Source organism: Vulpes vulpes, chromosome 1, assembly GCF_048418805.1.
Source record: "Vulpes vulpes isolate BD-2025 chromosome 1, VulVul3, whole genome shotgun sequence".
Lineage (NCBI taxonomy): Eukaryota > Metazoa > Chordata > Mammalia > Carnivora > Canidae > Vulpes > Vulpes vulpes.
In genome coordinates this window covers 73723750-73746027 of record NC_132780.1, presented here as the reverse complement: position 1 = coordinate 73746027, position 22278 = coordinate 73723750, and the positions used below count along the sequence as shown (strand labels likewise).

General features: G+C 49.5%; 1 protein-coding gene across 3 annotated transcripts in view; it reads left to right on the top strand.

Annotated features, from left to right (window-relative positions):
- Positions 1 to 22278, top strand: part of TMEM181 (transmembrane protein 181) — a 75707-nt gene that overhangs the window by 4682 nt on the left and 48747 nt on the right. Inside the window, exon 1 of one of the 3 annotated variants that reach the window (XM_072766931.1) lies at positions 17864 to 17994. The exons of 1 other annotated variant lie outside the window; for it this stretch is intronic. In XM_072766931.1, the coding sequence (XP_072623032.1) occupies positions 17987 to 17994 (8 nt within the window). In that variant the 5' untranslated portion in view covers positions 17864 to 17986. Of the gene's footprint in view, positions 1 to 17863; positions 17995 to 18547; positions 18625 to 22278 lie in introns of those variants that run through there. One more of the 3 variants, XM_072766939.1, reaches the window with a different exon arrangement.

Sequence of the window (22278 nt, the reverse complement as noted above, 5' to 3'; positions counted from 1 at the left end):
AAGTATAAAACAAGCAAAATGACCCTATACTATTGGAAGTCAGGTTAGTGGTTATCCTTGAAGGAACAGTGAGTGGAAGAGGGCAGAAAAGGATTTTCTGGCTGCTGGTCATATTTTGCTTCTTGATCTGGGTGCTGGTTACACAGGTATATGCAGTTTGTGAACCTCTATCAAACTAACGTGTATAGTTTCATCACCTTTTCCATATGTGTATCACGCTTCAGTAGAAAGTTTAAAAGAAAGCCAATTCCTATGTCTCACTGATGGCATTGAGCTCCTTTTCTTGAACTCCTAAGATGGAAATAGACAGGCAAATCAGAGCACCCCGGGAGCTGAGGGTGGAGCCAATTTCTCCAAGGCCTATGTCCTCAAGGGAGGAGAGGTAGAGTGTGGAGCCCAGTTGGAGTTCTGTTAGGAAGCAGACGTGGGGGATGGATGCCAAGCACGCAGTCAACCCTGCCCATGAAATAAATTGTAAGGAGCTAAAGAAAAGTGAAGGACAAGAGATATGGTCCTTTATTGCTCCACTCTTGGAGAATTTGTGGTTGGCCATTTTGCTGACCCATACTTTGTTTCTCATGTTGTTTCATTAACTAAGCCCTAGACTAATGTGCAGAATCAGAATGCCAGTTTATGTAATTGGCTGATGCAGATCCATGAGAACACAGATAACGGTGGGCATGGCATCACAGCCCAGGGAATTAGTTAGATCAAGGGATTCTCAATACTAGCTGCACATCAGAATCACTTGGGAGAGCTTTTAAAAAGACAAATGCCCAGGCCCTACCCTCGAGAACTCTGATTTAATTGGCCTGGGCTGGATCTCAGCCAGGATGGAGAACCCAAGAGGGGTGAGTGGAATGTTCAAGAGCATTAAGCTGACGGAGCCTGGTGCATCCATCTCAACGGAACGGGCTTGCCATCAGGGCAGGAATACTGGATATCACCAGTTAAGGCTCCTCCCCTACACAGAGCTCGGTGGCTGCTGTCAACAATCACCTTGGCTTTTTCCACCTTTGTAGGCTGACCAACCTCCCTTTTTAGGTTAATGCATCTGTTCAGGTTAAAGGCAATTTCAAGGTCTTGGAACCAATTTTTCCATTAAAAATTTTTTTTTATTTATTCATGAGAGATATAAAGAGGGAGAGAGAGGGAGAGACAGAGGGAGAAGCAGTCTCCCCACGGAGTAGGGAGACGGATGCAGAACTCGATCCCAGGACCCCAGAATCACGACCTGAGCCAAAGGAAGATGCTTAATTGACTGAACCACTCAGGCACCCCCATTTTTTCCATTTAAGGCAAACCTGCTTATATGTACTGGCTTTAATGTTAATAACCCATCTGCACTGATTTTAATGTTAATGTTTCAGCCGGCTAACATTTCTCCTTGTTTTCAAGTTACTGGTGACAACTCATTGTAATTAGCATACTGATCTCTGTCTTTTGTATCTTTGTTGGTGGGAGGAAATGGTAAGTATCTCTGATGAGACTGTAGTTTTATTTATTTTTTATTTTTCAATTTTTTAAAAGATTTTTAATTTATTTATTCAGAGAGAGAGAGAGAGAGAGGCAGAGACACGGGCAGAGGGAGAACCAGGCTCCATGCAGGGAGCCCGACGCCGGACTCGGACTCGATCCCAGGTCTCCAGGATCACACCCCGGGTTGCAGGCAGCACTAAACCGCTGTGCCACCGGGGCTGCCCAAAACTGTAGTTTTAGAACTAGCTTCTTTATTTTCATCACTTCAAAGGTAGAAAAATAATTTCATTAAACTTGCATGCTTGAGAACTTAGAGTCATGTACAAAACTGGTTCTGTGAGAAAAGGCTGGTTTTCTGTTTGGGACTAGATGCAGGCCCCAGAAGGGCCCTGGTCCAAGGACTCGACAAAACAAACACATGGATGAGGGGTCAGGGGTGGGCAACAGGACAGGTCAGCTGCCCTCAGACCTACCCAGGCCTTCGTGCAGCCCTCTCAGGGCAGCACCCCTTCCCCCACGACTCCTGACTGCTTTCCCTTCCCTTGCTCTGGAACCTTGTTCCATCAGTTATCCTCTCTGGTCATGTCTCAGCTCTCAACTCTGACACCTTCCTAAATGCTTACAGACCTTGGACCAAATTTCCTTCAGCCCAGCCTCCTTGGGTACAACCGCACTGTCTTTGGAACACTTGGGTGGCTCAGTGGTTGAGCATCTGCCGTAGGCTCAGGGCATGATCCCAGGATCCCGGGATCGAGTCCCACATCGGGCTCCCCAGAGGGAGCCTGCTTCTCTCTGCCTGTGTCTCTTCCTCTCTCTGTGTGTCTCTCAAAATTAAATAAGTAAAATCTTAAAAACAACAACAGCAACAACAAAAACAACCACACTGTCTTCTTCAACATATGTTGGTCTGCCTTCTTCCCCCTACCATATTGTCATATAAATGAGTTAAGGATGGCCCATGTATGTTGGCTCCCACGTTGTTTGTTTCTTCACTTATTTCATAGCAGGTGCCTAAACTCGCTCTTATTGGTGCCTAACTCAAATTTCTAGTTGCTTTACATATAGCCTCAATATGCATATTTTGTGTATGCATATATACCCAATATGCATATTTTTGCATATACATAATGCTAAACCCAGTTGCTTTACAAATATCCCCAATATGCATATTTTTAGCCGTTTGGAGTCTGTCTGCTTTATATACCTGTGAAATAGCACTCAACGTCTGCTAGCCATAGATTTGCAAACCCTGTGGCTATAAAAGACACCAAACTGCTGCTGCTCTTCAGAGTCCTCTGACCTCGAGACTCCCTCCTCCTGCTGCTGAGCAACATCATCTGTACATATAAATCCCCTCTTTGATTCTGTTCTGCCCCAAGGGCCCCTTAGCCCTCTTCTTTATGGTAAAGTCATGTCTTACCTGTCTCTATGTTATGAGCACCTGTTACAAAGTATATCACACAATAGGTGCTCACCTAACATGCACTACATGAAAAGCATGAATGAATGAATGAGAACAGGAGAGACTTCACTAAATTACAGGCAGGCATGTTTTGTCCCAGTGTTTAATAGGTTGAAGCTATGAACTGAAGAGTTTCATGTGAGTTCCAGTAAAATTGGGAATTGCTTGCTCTGGAGCAACCCCCAGGAAAATGACTAATAGTATATAGTGGAAAAATTTTAAAGATATTAAAATTTACAATAGAAAATATTCATTTAATGCAAAAGAAAACAGTAAAGGAGGAGTAGAGGAACATGAGACATATAGACATATATGGACACGAGACATATAGAAGATAAAAAGTAAAATGGTAGGCATGACTCCAGCTGTATCAATGACGAAACAAAATCCATCAAGAGGCAGAGGTTGTCAGATGAGATAATAAGCAAGATCCCATCATATCCCATCTACAGAAAATACATTTTAGATTCTAAGATACAAGTTGAAAGTAAAAGGATGGAAAAATATGTGTCATGCAAACAGCAAACTTAGAAAAGCTGGTGTGACTAAACCGCTATCAGGTAAAATAGCTTTTAAACCAAAACATGTTACTAGAGATAAAGAGGAATATTCTATAATGATAAAAGGATCAATCCATTAGGAAGATTAACAACTGTAAACTTATATGCAACAAACAACAGAACCCAAAATACATGAAGCAAAAGCTAACAGTTGAAGGGAGAAGTAGAAGATTCAAAAATAATAGTTGGAGTATTCAATACCCGCTTTCAGCGATGGATGGAAAAACTAGCCAGGAGATTGACAAAGAAATAGAAGGCTTGAACAACAATATTAACCAACTAGACCTAGTATAAATCCATTGACTACTGTGCCCAACAACAGCAGAATAGGAATTCTTTTCAGGTGTACATGGAGCATTCTCCAGGATAGATCATATACTCATCTGTGAGACAGGATGTAATAAATTTAAAAGGACTGAAATCAAAGGAAGTTCTCCAACTACCATGGAGTGAAGTCAGACGTCAATTACAGGAAGAAATTTGGGAAATCCCCCAACATGTGGAAATTAAGCAACATGCTCCGAAATAATCAACTGGTGAAAGATGAATCATAAAAGAAATTAGGATTTTGAGATGAATGAAATAAAAACACCATATATCAGAACACCTGGGATGGATCTAAAGCAGTGCTCAGAGGGAAATTTATAGCTATAAATGCCCCCATTAAACAAGAAGAAAGAGCTCAAATCAATAGTTAACCTTCCACCTTAAAACATTGGGGAAGAAAAAAGAAAACTAAAAAAGCAAAGCAAGCAGAAGGAAAACAATAATAAAGATTATGGTAAAGATTAATTAAAAATATGGAAGCAATAGAGAAATGAATAAAACTAAAAGTTGGTTCTTTTTTTTTTTTTTTTAAAGATTTTATTTATTCATGAGCAACACAGAGAGACAGAGACATAGAGGGAGAAGTAGGCTCCCCAAGGGGAGCCCAATACAGGACTCGATCCCAGGACCCTGGAATTATGACCTGAGTCAAAGACAGAAGTTCAACCACTGAGCCACCCAAGCATCCCTAAAAGTTGGTTCTATGAAACGATAGGCTGTTTTGACAAGCCTTTAGCTTAGCTAGACCAAGCAAGAAAAAAAGGAAGAAGATGCAAGTTACTGAAATCAGGAATAAAAGAGGGAACATGGCTATCGAACTTGCAGGAAAATAAAGGACTACAAGAGAATGCCATGAGATAAGTGTATGTACTGATGAATTTGAAGAGACCCTGTTTTCCTGACGCCAAGCCAAAGACATCAATAAGAACCCCACAGACCAGTATATCTCGTGGACAGAACAGTTCTCAGACAAGACAAAACACCAGCAAACGGAAGCCAGCAACAAGATTAGAGAAGAAGGGGTTATACACCGGCATCATCACCAAGTGGGATTTATGCCACAAAGGAAAGATCAGTTAATATATGATATCCGCAGGCCTGTCTCGTGATGTTTTGTTTCATTTATCATTTGCTGTTTCTTTTTTTTTTTTAATTTTTTAAAAAATTTTTATTTATTTATGATAGTCATAGAGAGAGAGAGAGAGAGAGAGGCAGAGACACAGGCAGAGGGAGAAGCAGGCTCCATGCACCGGGAGCCCGACGTGGGATTCGATCCCGGGTCTCCAGGATTGCGCCCTGGGCCAAAGGCAGGCACCAAACTGCTGCGCCACCCAGGGATCCCCCATTTGCTGTTTCCAGATTGTACAAGTCTGTGCTTCAGGGACATCCCAAAGGCCTTGAACTGGCCACTGGCCCCTGTATGGCCCCCGCGGTTCAGACGTGCCCTATGCTTGTCCGAGCTCTTCCTGGTGGCTCATCGAAGCTTAGTTATTTTTACGTGTGCCTTCGGGTAAGCTGAACTTTGGCCCATGCAGCAGAGTTGTTTTGTTCTTTTTTTCTTTAAAGCAAGCTACATCTTGCTCTGAATCGGGAGGAAATGATAAAGATCTTCTTTTCCTGGAGAGCAGAGCACATCGAAGCAGCCGATTGTTCTCTGGGGTCGGTCATCAGTCAGCTGCAGCAATGACTCAGCTCTTGCAGTAGAGGAGTGTCATTTGCCAGATGAGAACAGGCCTCGGAGCCGAGGCGGGACATCCAAAGCCGGATCCAGGCCTCTCTTGCAGCTTCTGGGGGCCCCAGCTATTCCTTGGCTTGTACGCGGCCGCTCATCGTTTCTCAGTGTCTTCCCTCTGGGCACGTCTGTCTCTGCATCCAAACTTCCCCTTGTCATAAGGACACCAGTCGTAGTGGATCAGGGCCCATCCTTGACCTCATCTTAACTTGATCATCTGCAAAGACCCTATTTCCAAATAAGGCCACAGTCACGCATGGGGTGGGGGGTGTCAAGACTTCAGCATCTCTGTGGAACACAATTGGACCCATAACAGGCTCTCCTTGAAGAGGCCTGCCTGTGTGTTGACACAGGGCTGGAAATTTAGATCCCCCTCTGAGTATCCTCTAAACTAACAGCTGACTGTTTGATGAAGAAGAGACAGGAGGACCAAGTCTTGGCTTGTCTCTGCTGCTACCATCTTGGAAATCAGGTCTGCACATCTCATAAAACGACCGCAGATTCCTGCTGGCTCTAAAACCAAGACCAATCCTGGAGACCCGGGATCAAATCCCACATCAGGCTCCCTGAATGGAGCCTGCTTCTCCCTCTGCCTGTGTCTCTGCCTCTCTCTCTGTCTCTGTCTCTCATAAATAAATAAATAAATAAATAAATAAATAAATAAATAAATCTTTTAAAAATAAAAAAATAAATAAATAAATAAAACCAAGACCAGGCAGCCCGGGTGGCTCAGCGGTTTAGCAACACCTTCAACCCAGGGTGTGATCCTGGAGACCCTGGATCGAGTCCCATGTTAGGCTCCCTGCATGGAGCCTGCTTCTCCCTCTGCTTGTGTCTCTGCCTCTCTCTCTCTCTCTGTCTGTCATGAATAAATAAATAAAATCTTTTAAAAAATAAAATAAAACCAAGATCGCAGAGCAGGAGTGGGGCTGTGGGGCTGGAGGGGGTGCCCAGTGATGGCCTCCCCAGCAGAGGCGACTATAGTCTTCTCAGCATCACCGGAGCTGCCTGAACTTTATGAAGTTCAAGTTGGAAAAGGTGGAGTGTGTGGTGTGTGTGTGTGTATGGTATACATACAGTGTGCATGGTATGGTGTGTGGTGTGTATGTGGAATGTGTATGGTCTGTGTGTGTATACGGTGTGCATATGAGGGAGTATGTGTATGGTGTGCATGTGTGCTGTGTGGTGTGTGTGATGTGTGTGTGTATGGGATGTGTGGTGTGTGTGTGTGGTGTGTGCATGGCGTGTGATATACATGCGTGTGGAAGTGTGTGCCATGGAGTGAAGGAGGGCATGGAGTGTGAGCATAGGACCCAGGCCCCGCCCAGCCCTCTGTTGTGGGAAACCAGTTTGTGAGGAGCTGTTGGGTCTGAGGGAGGGTGACCAAATTGCCCTGGCTTTAGCACTGAAAGTCCAGTGTCCTGGGAGACCTTCAGTCTCAGAAATATCAAAGTTGGTGTCCCCAGAAGTGTGACTCCAGCTGAAGCTGGCTGGGGAGGCTGAGTCTGAGGCTCTGCAGCTGCACTATCTCTGGGAGCAGGGTGTGTGCATCTAGGGGTCACCACCAGCGTCCTGGGGTCACCATCAGCATCCTGGGGAGAGGTGACGGAAGACACGCCCTTGACCTTCTCCACTCTGGAAGGCGGTTTTCCCTCCTTTGTCCAGCATTCTCCTTCCCCTGTTGTCCTTGCCTTCCCCCTAGTCCACCCTCTTCCCTGAAGAGAGCAGCCTTGTTGCCACAGGGCCCTGGTTGTCAGAGGGGAGCCCCCCAGGACAGGAGAACCTCAAGGTACTTCTAAAAATTACCACTATTTTGTGGTACTTCCTTTCCTAATCTGAAATGGAGTTCCTTGGTCATACCTTACATGCTTTTATAACTTAAAACCCCAAAACACGGGGGTGCCTCAGTGGCTCTGTCGGTTAAGCATCCGCCTTTAGCTCAGATTGTGATCCTAGGGTCCTGGGATCCAGCTCCACATCAGGCTGCCTGCTCAGTGAGGAGCCTGCTTCTCCCTCTGCCTCTCTGCCCCTCTCCCCAGTCATGCTCACACACTCTCTCAATCGATCTCAAATAGAGAAATAAAATCCTTAACAACAACAACAAAAAAACAAAACAAACTATAATCAGAAGGAAATGCACAAAGAGTATGCATTTCTACCTGAAAATGCTCCAGCAAGTCACTAGAAGGAAGTGTCCAGGAGATGGGTTTATCTGTCTAGCCTCTCTGACGGGTGACCCCATGCTCTTGAGTGAAAAGAGCCCTCAGTTTTGATTCAGGGCAACAAAGATTCCCTAAGAGTCCATTTGGAAAGGGCGAGCAATTTGGAATGATCCAGAAGCTCCAGACCTGGCGTTCTTATGGCAGACCATCCTCAGCTTCCTGTAGGGTGAAATGCAAAATCAAACACCATTCCTTCAGGCTTCAGGTTGCCATAGGAATGATGACTTCACTGTATGTAGTTCTTATTGTCGAGGGCCATGCCAGGGACACCCGGAGGCATTAGTTGTCACTTTATAGAGAGACGGTACCACAGTGTTTATGACTGTTGATAGCAGGGTGCCCGGGTGGCCCAGTTGGTTAAGCGTCTATCAGTTTTGCTCAGGTCATGATCTCAAGGTTGTGGGATGGAGTCCCCGCATCAGGCTCTGTGCTCAGCATGGAGTCTGCTTGTCCCTCTCCTTCTGCCCACCCCCCCCAGTCCCCATCCACCATGCTTGCTCTATTTCTGAAATAAATAAGTAAATCTTTTTTTTAAAAAGACTATTGCTTGCAAGTATTAATTTCAGCCTAAAAGAAGGAATTTATTACAAAGATACAGAGATAATTTACAGAATCAAAGGGCACACATGCTACTGGATCTCAGGAAGGAGCTGGAACCGATTCAGCTTGGATTTCCAATCTCTCCCCAATGCCCCCGAACCACTGGTTGCCAAGTCTGCTGCGCACTGGAATCCTTTCGAGAGCTTTAACAACACGGAAGCCCAAGCCCTACTCCAGATTCTGATTTAATTGGTTTGGGGTTCAGCCTGGATACTATGTTTTTTCAAAGCTCTCCCAGTGATTCTGACCTCAACACACCTTGGGAGCCATTGTCCCTAAACTAATTTGTGCTTCTGCCCTTTGTCCTCGCTGCCACCGGGCCCCCGGTCTCTGCTCAGTACCAGGACTGCCTTCTCTGTGCTTGAGCTGCTCGTTTGTGGGAGGAGGTCACCCAGGCAGGCCTCAGGAAAAGTCATCATTAATGTGAGATCCGAGATGTCAGCCGGGGCTCCCACGAAGCCCCTGAGTCCTGCTAGGTTTTCCCAGGACGCTCACCTTCCCCAGCCTTTGCAACAATGATTTCAAATCTCTACCTCTTTGTACTGGGTCAAGCTGACAAGTCCCCAGAGCCCCTGGGCCCTGGCCATGTCTTCCCATCCTCCCCCCGGTGGCCCATGGCCCTGCTTCCCCACCTGAGCTGTCCTGAGAAAGGTTCACGGAGTTCCCGTCTCCACCACCTCTGTACCACTGCCGACGGATGGATGGACAGGGGGGCTGGTTCACCCCACATCGGCTGGATTGGTGCCCGCAGGCCCTGGCTCCCCAGCAGCTGCCTGCAGGGGCCTGGAGTATAGCCTAGATGTGTAGGTCAGACTCTGACCCATGGATAGAACCAACAGATCCTTCCAGATATGGTAGTTTCTGGCAAACTCTCCCGAGCTCTCCTGCAAGGCGGAGCAACTCCATGTGTGGATAATGAAGCCAGGGACAGCTTGCACTCCCTCGAAGCTGCTCTCCTGAGCCCCTGCCTCCATTCTCTCTCCAAGCTTCTCCTAAAATTTACATGGAAATTTGTGCCTCAGATTCCAACTAATGGAAGCCAACTAAGGTGTTCTTGAGCATGAAGACAGTTTTGCCCAGTAACTCGCAGAAGAGATGCAGGCCAGGAGTAGCATGCATTCCGGCTGTCCAACTTCACTTAGGGCTGCAGGACCCTGGGGATCGGGGCTTTCAGTACTCAAACTTGCAAAGTCTCAGGAAAACCAGGATCCGTTGAGTCGCCCCTATAGAAGGAGGCGCACACTCAGCCTCCCACCTCTGAACGACACACTTGCTGCCCTGGCAACTCCTGCCTTTTCCTTCCGTGGGGACATGTCCCCCTATCCTGGAAACTCAGACAAAACACACCGGTCCACTGCCAGTCATCTAACAGCCCCACCTGTCTTTCATTCAGGACACGTGTTGGGTATCTCTCTGTCTTGGGCTTAGTGCCAGGCCCTGGAAAGGTGAGGACGAAGGGAGGCCAGCAGCAGGGAAGTCCCAGGGGACGGTAGTGGAATGGTACTTGTTTCCTGAAAGGGAGGCATGTGCAAAGCGACCTCCAAAGGCTGAGGAGAAAGAAGTGGTTTGTTTAGGGCATGGACAGAAGCATACCCTGGGATCCTAAGACTGCTACCCCACCTCCCTGAAGATCTGCTGCTTCTGTAGCCCGGGAGGTCAGGAGCACAGAGCTTGAGAGCAGGTGTGTGTCATGGCCAATAGCTCCAGGGCAAGTCAAGAACATTTTGCCTCAGGGTGTACTTTGGGGTGTGGTTAAACAAAAGGAAAGATTTGGAGGGGGGTGCTATGCTCAAGGTCTCAGGTCACAGACCAGTCATCAGGTTGGATTTGTTCAAGATGGTGTTAGCCTGGTTCATGCAGTGCCGCTCAAATGCTAAGAATAAGATGAGAGACATGTTTCAGCCAAGTAAATGGAGACCAATACTTTAAAAAATCCTAAATTCCCAAAGGCAGAGAAGGTGAGTGGAAGCAGTGGGGCCCATGAGCAAGGGCTGTGCCCTGCGAGAGTGTTTGAGGGCCAGGGGCGGGCACAGGCAGGGTGTTCCTGCTTCTACTCACTGTGCTTCATTATTGCAAGTACTAGAAACCCATGGGTACCAAGGGAAAAGAGGGCATTTGTTTCAGAGGTGCTAACCGGATAGAATGAGATCATGTGTGTAAACTCCTTAGCACAATAGTAAACTTTATGGTGACTCTGAGAGTTACATGCAGTTATCTTACCTTTGGGGATGAAGAATAGGGAGGAAGCAAGAATTATGTCACAAGATTATGGAAACTAGTCTTCAAAGATGATACCCCAGGGAACCACCCCTCCCAGGGTTCATGCTCATTGGTTGTCTCTTGCCCTTGGATCTGGGCTGGCTCTGGCTGTCCTTTGACCAACAGAATGTGGTGGTAGTGATGCTGAGTAATGCCTGAGGCTAAGTCACAGGAAACTCTGCAGCTTCTGCTTTGGTGCCTCAGAGCCACCATTCTAGGAGAAACTAGCCACATGTTCGAGGTCTGACTTTCTGGAGACCTGTGAGGAAGCCCAAGCTAACCATGGGAGAAGCCACATGGGAAAAGACTGCTTGGCTGGCCTCCTGCTTTCCAGCCTCCCCAGCTCAGGCAACAGACATGCAAGAGGATGCATTTTGGATATCCAGCACAGTGAAGCCTTCCGATGACTGCAGCCCCAGATGCCATCTGCCTGCATTCAGGGAGGCCCCCAGCAAGACCCATTCATCTGAGTTTATCAACACCCAGGACCATGAGAGATAGTAAACTGTTTTGTTTCAAGTCACCATGGTAGGTGCCATCGAAAATGGTTCCAGGGATCCCCACCTCCTGTTATTTACATCCTTGCATGATCCCCACCTCTTGAATGTTGGGTGGACCTGTGATTTGCTTCTAAAGAAAAGAGTAGAGTAAAAGCAATGTAATGTCACTTATGAGATTAAATGACTTCCGTCTTGCCCTCACTGTCTGGTTCTTACCACTCACTCACTCGGATGAGGCAAAGCTGCCATGTCAGAAGCTGCCCCGTGGAAAGCCCCAAATGGCAAGGAACTGAGAGTGGCCTCCACCCAATAGTCCAGGAGGCACTAGATCCTGCCAACAACCACGAGCATGGGTATGGAGGTGGATCCTTCCCCAGGCTAATCTTGAGGATAACTTCAGCCCCAGATGACACAGTGCCTACAGCTTGAACGAGAGCCTGAGCCAAAGGAACCAGTTAATCGCACCTGGATTCCTGACCCGCTGTTCTGAACAAAAGACTCAGAACAGCTGTGTTTCAGTTTCAAAAAGGAAAGAAAACTTTATTATTATTATAGAAACCTAATAGAAACAGAAAAAGGAAATAATCTGCATATAGATGAAGGTAATAATAGGCAATAAATGAGAATAAGGCAAAGTTACATCAAATCGGGTACTTACAACATCCAACCTCATCAGCAGGGGAAGTCCCATGGAAACAGCCAAACTGGAGTCTGAGTTGAGGGGCCTGGGTGGAGCACCCTCCCCTCAGGTGTTACTTCCAACTGACCATCCCCATAAGGGACACATTTATAGGGCAAATAACTGGGTTTGAAATCAAACATTTGTTTGCCTTTGTGTGGTTTGGAGCGAGCTGCATTTCTGTTTCTGTTTTTTCAAGGAGCCTATTTTCTGCTCCTATTTTCAAGGAGCCTGGGTTATGTGTGTCTGCCTCCCCTCTGGGATTCCATTTCGGGAGGCCAGCCCAGCCCAGAGCAGGAGGGGATGTGAGGCAAGATGTACAGCTCTTGACATCAGAAGGGCCAGTTCTGACCTGGAGGCCAGATGATATATTTCAAACAACCAGGATCCTAAGGTTATTCACACAGCACGGTCTCACAAATAACATTTCCTTAGCCTGCCTGTGTGCATGCAGGTCCAGGTGGTCAGTTAAGACAAATCACAAAACATCTATCCATGTAAACCGCACACAGTAAACACAAGATAATACATGTTCTTGTTTCGGGGCACAAAGTTCTGAGGTAATTTGTTATGCAGCAGGACACCTGGGTGGCTCAGCGTTTGGGCATCAGCCTTTGGCTCAGGGCGTGATCCCGGATTCCCGGGTTAGAGTCCCACATCGGGCTCCCTACATGGAGCTTGCTTCTCCCTCTGCCCATGTCTCTGCCTCTCTCTCTCTCTCTCTCTCTCTCTGTGTCTCTCATAAATAAATAAAAATTTAAAAATTTGTTATGCAGCAACAGATAACTAATACAGCTGTTATGTGTTGGGGGTAGTTTGTTACACAGCAGTAAACCATGGGAACAAGTACAATGATAAGAAAGCAAAACCTACAATCTTATACTGTCAGTAACCACCGAGCTGAATGTCTGTGTTCTGGCATTACTAAACTTGATAAGAAGATAAAGCTTTGGAACCAATAAGAGGTAGACCGTTGCTTCTACTGATCAGTTCTCAGGACTCAAGAAGACAGTGAAAAGTCAGCTCCCACGTTTGGTGCCAACAAGTGGGCCAGAAAGGCATGAGCCCTCCTGCAAATGACAGGAGGAGGTTGTGGGGAAGGCAGTGTGGTGAGACAACCAAGCCCTGATTGAAATACCTTAGTTCTGCTCTGCTTACTGCAGAGAGGATGAGTCAGCTGAAAGTCGGTGTCCAGGAGCTGTTGAAACCCAGGCCAAGACATGTCACTAATGTCAACTGTCATCAACTACAATCAAGCTCGAGGGAGAGTCAAGACTGAGAGTTTCCTGCCTTGGAACAAAGAATAGGCAATCAGAGTCCTTGGTCCTAAATTCCATATTCTCTGCACTGAATATGTAGGTAGATTTCCTTTTTAAGAAATCTTGCATTTGGTCGTGTCAGGGATGGAATGTTTGTGACCCTACCCCCGACCCCCTCAGCTACTTTCATATTTTGCAGCTCTGACCCTCCCACTGTGGCTGAATTTGGAGTAAGGAAGTAATTAGGTTTAATAAGGTCATAAGGGTTGGGTCCTGATCCGAAGGGATTGCAATACATTCTTATTAGAAGAGATGCCAGAGGGGTGCCTGGGTGGGTCAGTTGGTTGAGGGTCTGCCATTGGGCTCCCCACTCAGCAGGGAGCCTGCTTCTCCCTCTCTCTCTCTCTGAGCTTCCCCCGCTGCTGGTGCTCTTTTTCTCTGTCAAATAAATAAATAAATTCTTTAAGGAAACTAAAATTAAAGGTGTTTTTAAAGAAAAAAAAAAAAAAAGAGAGACGCCAAAGAGCTCCTGCTGTCTCTTCTTTCACACATGCATCAAGGAAAAGCCATGTGAGGACACAGCCAGAAGGTGGCTGTCTGCAAGCCAGGAAGAGAGTCCTCACCAGACGCGAAATCAACCAGAACCTTGATCTTGGACTAGTAGCCTCTAGAACTGTGAGAAAAAACTTACTGTGGAAGCGATTTAGTCTATGGTATTTTGTTACTACAGCCTGAGCAACTCACACGATGCATTAGAGAGAATCGCAGTAAGCCATTTGTTTCCTTCCTATTTAACTCCAGGCCCAACTAGAGCATGAGTATTTGATGTTAGTCACTGTTGATTATTATAAAAAGGCATAAGGGGATCACTACAGTATATCTACAAAATGCTAGACAAATGTTCATTGTTAAATTAGGAAGTGAGTTTGAGTGTCCCAGAGTAGACAACTAATTTCCTAGGGTATCAAGAACATTTGCAGATAAGCCGCTTGAGCTGTTGCCATTGGCCTTGAAAAACAGCAGTGAGTGGGAGTCAGCAAAGTACAGACTGGTGGACTTGACTTTGGTCCAATTTTAGAGAAAATGATTTAAATGGATGGTTTGCAGGCCCTTAGAAAATGAAATGAATGTTAGGCATAAGTGGGGTTTTTTCTAAGAATACGTGCTATCAGACTAATCTAATTTCTGACTTTTTGATCTTTCTTGAAACAAGGCTACGTTTCAGATACGTATATACTCACTGACCTACTGGTCCAAGTCTCCCAATTAAATGGGATTACTGGGGAATCCTGCAAAACATCGTAAAGATGGATTTTAGAAGGCTTTAAAAATAAGAACAAATAAGTTGATAAACGTGGGCTGTGTGCCTCTGAGGTTAGAGAGACTATATATACCTAATGGCTTGTTTGCTCCTGGTCTTTGGTGGTCACTCTGACCCTGTCACATTCTTCAACACTTGGGACCCCAACACTGGAAGAGCATGAACTTGGGGCCAGATCGACCTAGGTTCTTACCAGTGTCCCTGAGAAAATCACAAACTCTCTTTAAGGCCTCAGTTTCCTATTTGGAGAATGAGGATAATGACCATGGATAACTCCTCAGGTTCCTAAGACAATTTATTGGTTCAGGCCTTCGTCTTCACAGGTGATTGGTAATTGCTGGTTCTTCTCACTGGAAGGCACGACCCCAAGCCCAGGAGGCGTCAGGAGAATGGAATAACGAGCTGAATGGGCGGAAACTGCCATAATACAACTCATTCTCAGGCTGGTACAGACCTCATCTGAAATGTGTTCCATTCTGAGCTTAGAGGGGAAGCTTGTTAAACAGAAGCATCTCAGAGGAGGGGGCCTGGAGGTGAACTGGAGGAACTTCCTGTGAGGGGCGGCTGACAGGTTAGACACACTTTCTCCAAGAAAGGGCCTGGGATGTGCTGGGTGCCTCTCCCCTCATCATATACACTATCACTGTGCTTCTGTTTCTTTTCTTTCTTTCTCTTTCTTTCTTTCTTTCTTTCTTTTCTTCTTTCTTCTATTTATTTTTTAAAGATTTTATTTATTTATTCATGAGAGAAAGAGAGAGAGAGGGGAGAGAGAGAGAGAGAGGCAGAGACACAGGCAGAGGGAGAAGCAGGCTCCATGCAGGGAGCCTGACATGGGACTCGATCCCGGGTCTCCAGGATGAGGCCCTGGGCCAAAGGCAGGCGCTAAACCGCTGAGCCACCCAGGGATCCTTCTGTTCCTTTTCCATCACAGTTTTAACTGTGTCATTATTCGGTTATTATCTGGGGGCTGTGTCCTCCACCAGAAGATAAATTCCAGGTGGACGGGGATTGTCTCAAGTATTCGCCTTGTTTCCAGAGCTGAGGGGAGTGCCTAGCACACACCAGGCACTCAGTGTTGGAAGAGCACATAAATGAAAACGAGAAGGATCTAAGTGATGCTGGGCAGCAGATCAAGGGAGGACCGATGTCAAGTAGTTACCAGGAGGGGGTTTGGGTCTCAAAGATGTCAACTCTTTTTCAAACCTGGAGCCATAATGAAAACAGCAAGGGGTCTGTGGGGTGTCTCAGCAGAGGCCAGGCAGCTGGCACAGTCTCTGGAGTAGGCGTTTCTACACCAGAAAAGACTGCCCCAGATTGGAGGTGAAAACTGGCTGCCTCCGGGGAAGTGCAGACACAAATGTGTTTGGTTTAGTCCTCTTGGAGTTCAAAATATTTTTTAAAATTAGTTTCCAATACTTTAGACTTGGAAGGAGTCACATGAAAGTTGTATCTGAAGTCAGTCTTTCAAAGGGCTGAGTGCAGCCCCTTTAGATGATGCACGCTCTGCTGCACAGCGCCCACCTGGCCTCTGCCCCATTACCTGCCTGACCTACAAGCACTGATGTTTAGGTTCCCTGGCCTTGCTGCCGTGAAGACCCCTTTTCCTCCAACTGTCTACGAAAAGGATCAGAGGAATAATCTTTTGTTGTCATTTTTAAAAAGATTTTTTTTTTTATTTATTCATGAGAGACACAGAGGCAGAGACACAGGCAGAGGGAGAAGCAGGCTTCCTGCAGGGAGCCCGATGTGGGATTCGATCCCAAGACCCAGGGATCACACCCTGAGCCAAAGTGGTTGACTCTCAACCACTGAGCCACCCAGGCTCCCTGTTGTCATTCTTTTAAGAGTTGTTTAGAATTCAGAGTGGTCATGGACTTTGTCATTATTACTCAGTATTCAGTCTGTTGTTTTGCCTGGTGTCCCCCACTTCCCCCCAGTTTTCCCCCAATTTCTCGAGCCCCTCCCATCTCCAGATCAGCCCAGACATTGAGCATTCGCTCTCCTGTCCAGTCCAATCCCATCCCAGGTGAGTTGGGTGCTCTTCCTCCCTGCCACCGTAGCGATCTGTGCTTGTTACTTTTGGTAACTGACCTTGCCTGTAAGTTTGCTGAGGGCAGGAACCGAATCCTGTTCCTGTTGGTGTCCTCCTGCCAACACCAACAAGCTCGTTGGCAGCTTAGCACATGAACAAGGAAACATTAGGAAGAAAGCTTGAGTCTTTTATTTTCCTCAGTCAGATCGACTTTAAACCCATAGCAATAAGGGGACAGGGGACATTTTGACAAATGCTCCGGGGAATCTTGGAAATATCCAAAACCGTGGCTTCCCTCTATTCTTGATTACAGAAATTTAGGACCGTGAGCGAAGATCTTAGATGGAGAAAGTGCTTTTGGTCAGCTGATCTCTTGACACTGTAGAGAAAACTTGAACAGGATTGGCCCCTGACACTTGCTCCTGTTCAGCACCTTAGCAGGACCCAGATTTGCACCATCAGCGATGTTTTCAGCTCTGTGGGATGTGGGGTGTGGGATCCACACCTGCATGCTTCCTGAGGGTCCTGTGCTTGCACCAGCGATGGAAAATCTGCATGCTCTAGTAGGGGGTTGCAGAAGCGACCACAAAGAGCCTGGAAAGGTCTCCTGGCATCACTTGGGGGGGTGTCAGAGGTTTGCTCTGGCTTTTAAGCTCTTTGGGTCACAAACTTCACTTTGAGAATTTGGAAAGTGATGGATCTTCTCCCCAGAAAAAGGCTGACACCTATAGTGCCTTTCACACAACTGTAGGGCGCTCCTGGACTCATGCCCTGATGAGGACCCCGGAAGCCACAGGGTGAAGGTTTTAATGTGCCGTCTCCTCAGCCAGTAAGAGTCAAGTCGTTCGTTCATTCATTCATTCATTCATTCATTCATTCAACTAGTAAACCCTAGACTGAGCCCACCCACAGCTCGAGGCCCACCTCCGTGCTCTTGGGGCGCAGCCGAGGTAGAGGCGCCGCGGGATCCCCTCCTATGGCGCCAGTGAGCGGGACAGTGCGCCCCCTCCCGTACCCTGCCCCGCTCCTGGCTGCACCCCACCTGCTCCCGCCCCCACTTCCACCCCGGCCCCTGCCACACCCCGCCCTCGCCCCTGCCCCCTGCCCCCTGCACACCCCGCGCCCCCGCCCCCGCCCCCGCCCCGTGGCCCGGCCTCGGTCCTCACCCCGCCCCCCACGCCCCAGCCCCGCCCCCGCCCGGGGCCCGCCCTCGCCCCGCCCCCGGGTCCCCCCCCCGCGCCCCCCGCCGCCCCCCGCCTTCGCCCCGGCCCCTGCCGCCTGCACACCCCGCGCCCCCGGGCCGTGCCCCCGGCCGCCCTCGCCCTCGCCCCGTGCTCCGGCCCCGTGCCCCCCCGCGGCCGCCCGCGCCCCAACCCCCCCTCTCCCCCGCCCCGCCCGCCCGCCCGCCCGCAGCCGCGCGGTCGCTTCCGCGCACGTGACGCGGGCGGCGCGTCGCGCTCTGACGAGATCCACGGGGCCGGGGCTCCCGGCCGCTGTCGCTCGGGCTGCGGCGGCCGCGGCTCCTGTGCGGCGCCGGGGGCTCGGGGCGCGGCGATGGAACCGTGAGTGCCGGGCGGGCTTCTCCTGGCCGCGGGGCGGGGGCGGGGGGCGGGGGGCGGGCTCGCGGCAGCCGCGGCGGCCCAGACGCCGGGCCCTCCCCGCACGTGGCGCTCGGACCCGGGGGGGGGGGGGCGGCGCCGGGGCCTCGCGGGGCGGCGGGCGGGAGCAGCAGGGCGGGGCGGGGGCGGCCGGAGCGCACCGCGGGCCCGGGCTTGCTGGCTACCGGCGCGGCCTCCCGAGCCCCTCAGCGCCCGCCCTGCGCACCCCGCGCGGCCGCTGCCCTGTCCGCGCCTCGGTTAGGAGCGCCCGAGCACCCCGCTCGCCCTTGCGCCCTAGCCCGGCTCCGGGGGACAGACGCGCTCTCCGCGGCCTTGGGCTGATGCTGGCACGCCGGGAGCCCACGCCGGGAGCCCACGCCGGGAGCCCGCGCCGGCCGCTCGGATCTCCGGGACACGGAGTTTTACGAGTTTTAATTTGCTGACTTCGGGCCTTATTTCCTCTGTGAAGTTCAGGGACTTTATGTGGAAAAACCTGTCCAGGGCCCCGTAGACGCCGTCCCTAAAGCCGGCCTTTGACGCAGCGGAGTCACCTGGGTGCCTCCCAGGGGACATCCGGGAAAAGAGAGAGAGAAGGTCAGAAGTTGAGCGCCTCAGTTGCAAAAGCGTCAGGAGTCCCAGAGAAGGGTGCCTGGAGCCTGTGCGCCTGGAGGGCGTCGTGGCAGGTCGTGGCAGGAGGTTGCGAGAGCAGGTTCCCGCGCTGACAGGCCTGGGGGCTCTTCTGTGTGCTGGCAGCTGTAGGGGCGCCGCCCTCGTCCCTGACTGGGGTCTCAGAGAAGAGGGGACGGGGGTGCCAGAATGCAGACACATGTGATGGGGGGAAGGCCTTTTGCCTCCTGCTTCCTCAGAAGGCTTGGACTCTGGTTAATCCCTTCAGCTCGGGAAGCCAGGGTGGCACAGGTCAGTCCTAGGTGGATGTTTTAAGGGTCTTTCTTTCCGTTACCCCCCAGGCAGCAGGGTGTTGGCTGTACCCACCCTGCGCGACTCCAGAGGCACCATTCATTCGCGGTGGATGTCAGTAGTATGCTTGGAATGCGCGTGAGGTCGCCTTCTGGAGTTGCGCCTTGTGACCCCGGGTCACAGTGGCAACTCGCATGTTTCAGTTTCCCTCACGTAGCCGGTCTCCTTGGGTCCGCGCAGCACAGCAGCCCTGGGTGGTGTATGGTGGTGGATCTCTTACGGAGACAGGAGAGGCTGAGGGCTTGAAGGGGCGTGGGTCTGCTGGGGAAATCCGGTGCTGTTACGTGATGGGGGACTAGCCCAAGTGGGAGCTCTTAACCAAAGGAGGACTTGTAAAGCCACAGTTTGAATGAAGGATCTTAGTGGGGTATTCAGGTTTCTCCTGCTGTGGCACAGTAGGCCGCATGATGCTCTTCTAGGAGCCATGCGGGGTTCTGTTGAACCAGGGGCCGGGGTGGTGGGATGTGGGTCTCCGTGAGGCCAGCCAGCCACCATTGTGTAGCATTCAAGATGACATGAAAGAAGTGGAAGTCATAAAAAGCCTTTGGCACACATAAAAATCTTAGGAGAAAACAAGCCTGAGGATCTGAGGCATGTACTGGATTCAGGCGCCTGGTGGGGCCACAGTGCTCTCGTTACCTGATGTGACAGAGAGCCCCATGGTGAGAAAGCTGAGAAGTAACAGGAATGGGAAGAGAAGCCAGAGAACGAATGAGGTGGGGGAGAACGGAGGAGCAAAGAGCCCCTGGGGGAGGGCGGCTTAGGGGGTACGGGCTGAGAGCGGGGCCTGCTCGACCCCTGGTGACCTCCCTGTGCACGTGCAGCCTGGCCTATTCTTTTCAAAAGATCAGGAGAGATTGCTATCAAAACCAGTCAGGATAAAGAGTTCCTGGTTCTTAAAGTTCTAAGCTGAAGTTTCCCGCAAACTCTGCTCCTCTTCTGATAATGCCAAGGAAGTGACAGGTGCTGGGGGTTCAGGAGGAGAGGCCGGTCTAGAGCCCAGCAGAGCAGAGCAGAGCAGAGCGTGTCTCAGACCTTTGCTACGGTGACTTCCTGTTTGAGCCGCAGCCCCGCACGTATTTGAGATTCCTCAGGTTCAACTGTTGCTTTGCTTTTGCATTTCTCTGCAGACTCAAATATGGTGGGTGTTTTGTGTGTGTTCCTTGATATTTACAACCAGTTTTTATTTATTTTTTTAAAAATAGATTTCATTTATTTATTCATGACACACACACACACACACAGAGGCAGAGGGAGAAGCAGGCTCCATGCAGGGAGCCCGACGTGGGACTCAATCCCAGGTCTCCAGGATCACGCCCTGGGCTGAAGGCGGCGCTAAACCGCTGAGCCACCAGGGCTGCCCTACAACCAGTTTTTAAAGAGCATGTTTTATGTATGTCTCTTTCATCCTGGGTGCTTTTAAGTGTAGAAGTGTATTAAGTAGACTCCTCTTCTGTCAGCAATGAAGGGATGGCACAAATAAATCAGCACCAACCTTGTTGTGGTTCTGTGTCCTGGGCCTTCCGAGTGGCACAGTGCTTGAGGGGACACCAGGCCTGGTCAGTATCCTCTTCTTGTAACTACGGAGTTTTTTATGATTGCATCTCTTAGGGACCTTTTTTTTTTTTTTTCCCTGAACCAAAATGATCTGTAGAGCTAATAAAAAAATAAGTACTTACCCTGTACCAGATACTCCTGTGAGCACCTTCTATGCCCCACTTCATGTGATCCTCACAGCTACTCTCCCCATGAAGACGTTTCTCTTAGCATTCCCATTGTTACAGATGACAACACTGAGGTGCGGAGGAGTCACATGAGTCTTCCAAGGTCACAGTACATCACAGGGCTGAGACTGAAGCCTGAGTAGTTGGCTCCAGAGCCCATGTTCGTGACATAAACGCTGCCACCTCTCAGTAACAGGTGGCAGTGACCAAGCACTTAACAAGGGCTTTTGTGTAATAGCCCATTTAATGATCACAGCAACTTGGGTGGCGGGGCAGCTCAGTGTTCTGAATTCTATAGCTCAGGGAGCAGCGGTCCTGAGAAGAGAGTGGCCCACCCCGGGTCATCCTGCTGGTCATGGTGGAAGGCCTTCTAGCCCGGCGATCTGCCTTCGGATCCCAGCCGCTTCCCCACCGGATGCGCTGCCTGGAGCTGGGCCAGGGTGCTGCTGTTGGCTGGCACCTTGCCTGAGCTGGCCAGTGTGTGGCTGGCTTCCTTGCTCTCTTTGCCCTGGGAGGGGTAATCAGTGGCCTAACTACCGTGCTCCTGGGTGCCAGTCATGGGCTTGCAGCCTGGCGAGGATACATATGAATTCATGATTCCTTGAGGAGCGTGGAGGAGCATCTTGTTCATTAAAATCTGTATTGAGGTCGTCGGGCCTTGAATGTTTGCCTAGTGGCTTTTTTGATTAGGGTAATGATCGATTATTTGTGATCTATTCAAGTTTGAAATTGGAATATATTCAGATATATTCTTTTTTTTTTAATTTTTTTATTTATTTATGATAGAGAGAGAGAGAGAGAGAGGCAGAGACACAGGCAGAGGGAGAAGCAGGCTCCATGTACTGGGAGCCCGATGTGGGATTCGATCCGGAGTCTCCAGGGTCGCGCCCTGGGCCAAAGGCAGGTGCCAAACCGCTGCGCCACCCAGGGATCCCTATTCAGATATATTCAACATATTTCACCGATCGAAATGTCAGCGTTTCTTCTTCTGTTCTTCTCCTTCGAGTTCTTCTTTTCAAAACCCATTCAGTGGTAGGTTTCAAAAGGAAGGATTTTGGTGAGGGAGCCAAAGAGTGAGAGTGAGAGCGTGGCGGGCCTCCTTCCTGCCTCTGACCTCGGGGGTTCAGATCCCACCTCCACCTCCTGCTGACTGGGCCTCAGCAGCGAAGACTACCCCCCTCCCCTCCCCGGGCCTCTCTTTTCCAGTGTGTAGAAGGGCTGATAATACCGGTGCTTAGGGGAGGACGTCGGCCCCTTTCTTCAGTTGGTTGCGTTCTGGAGCTAGAGGAGGGAGGCACTACATTGTGGATCCTCAGGGATATTGGTAGGATGAAAACAGGTTTTTTTTGTTTGTTTGTTTTTAAAGAAAAAGAGGAAGGGGAAAAAAGAACTATTACTTCTGTAACGAGCCTGAGTTCTTCCTGGGTGTGTGCTGCACTGTCCTGGGCTCTTCATGCTTTCATTTATGCCCCGCAACGGCCCTGGGGGGGGGGGTACTCTGTCTCCGATCTAAAGGCGAGGTGCTGGGGCCCTGAGAGTGCTCTAG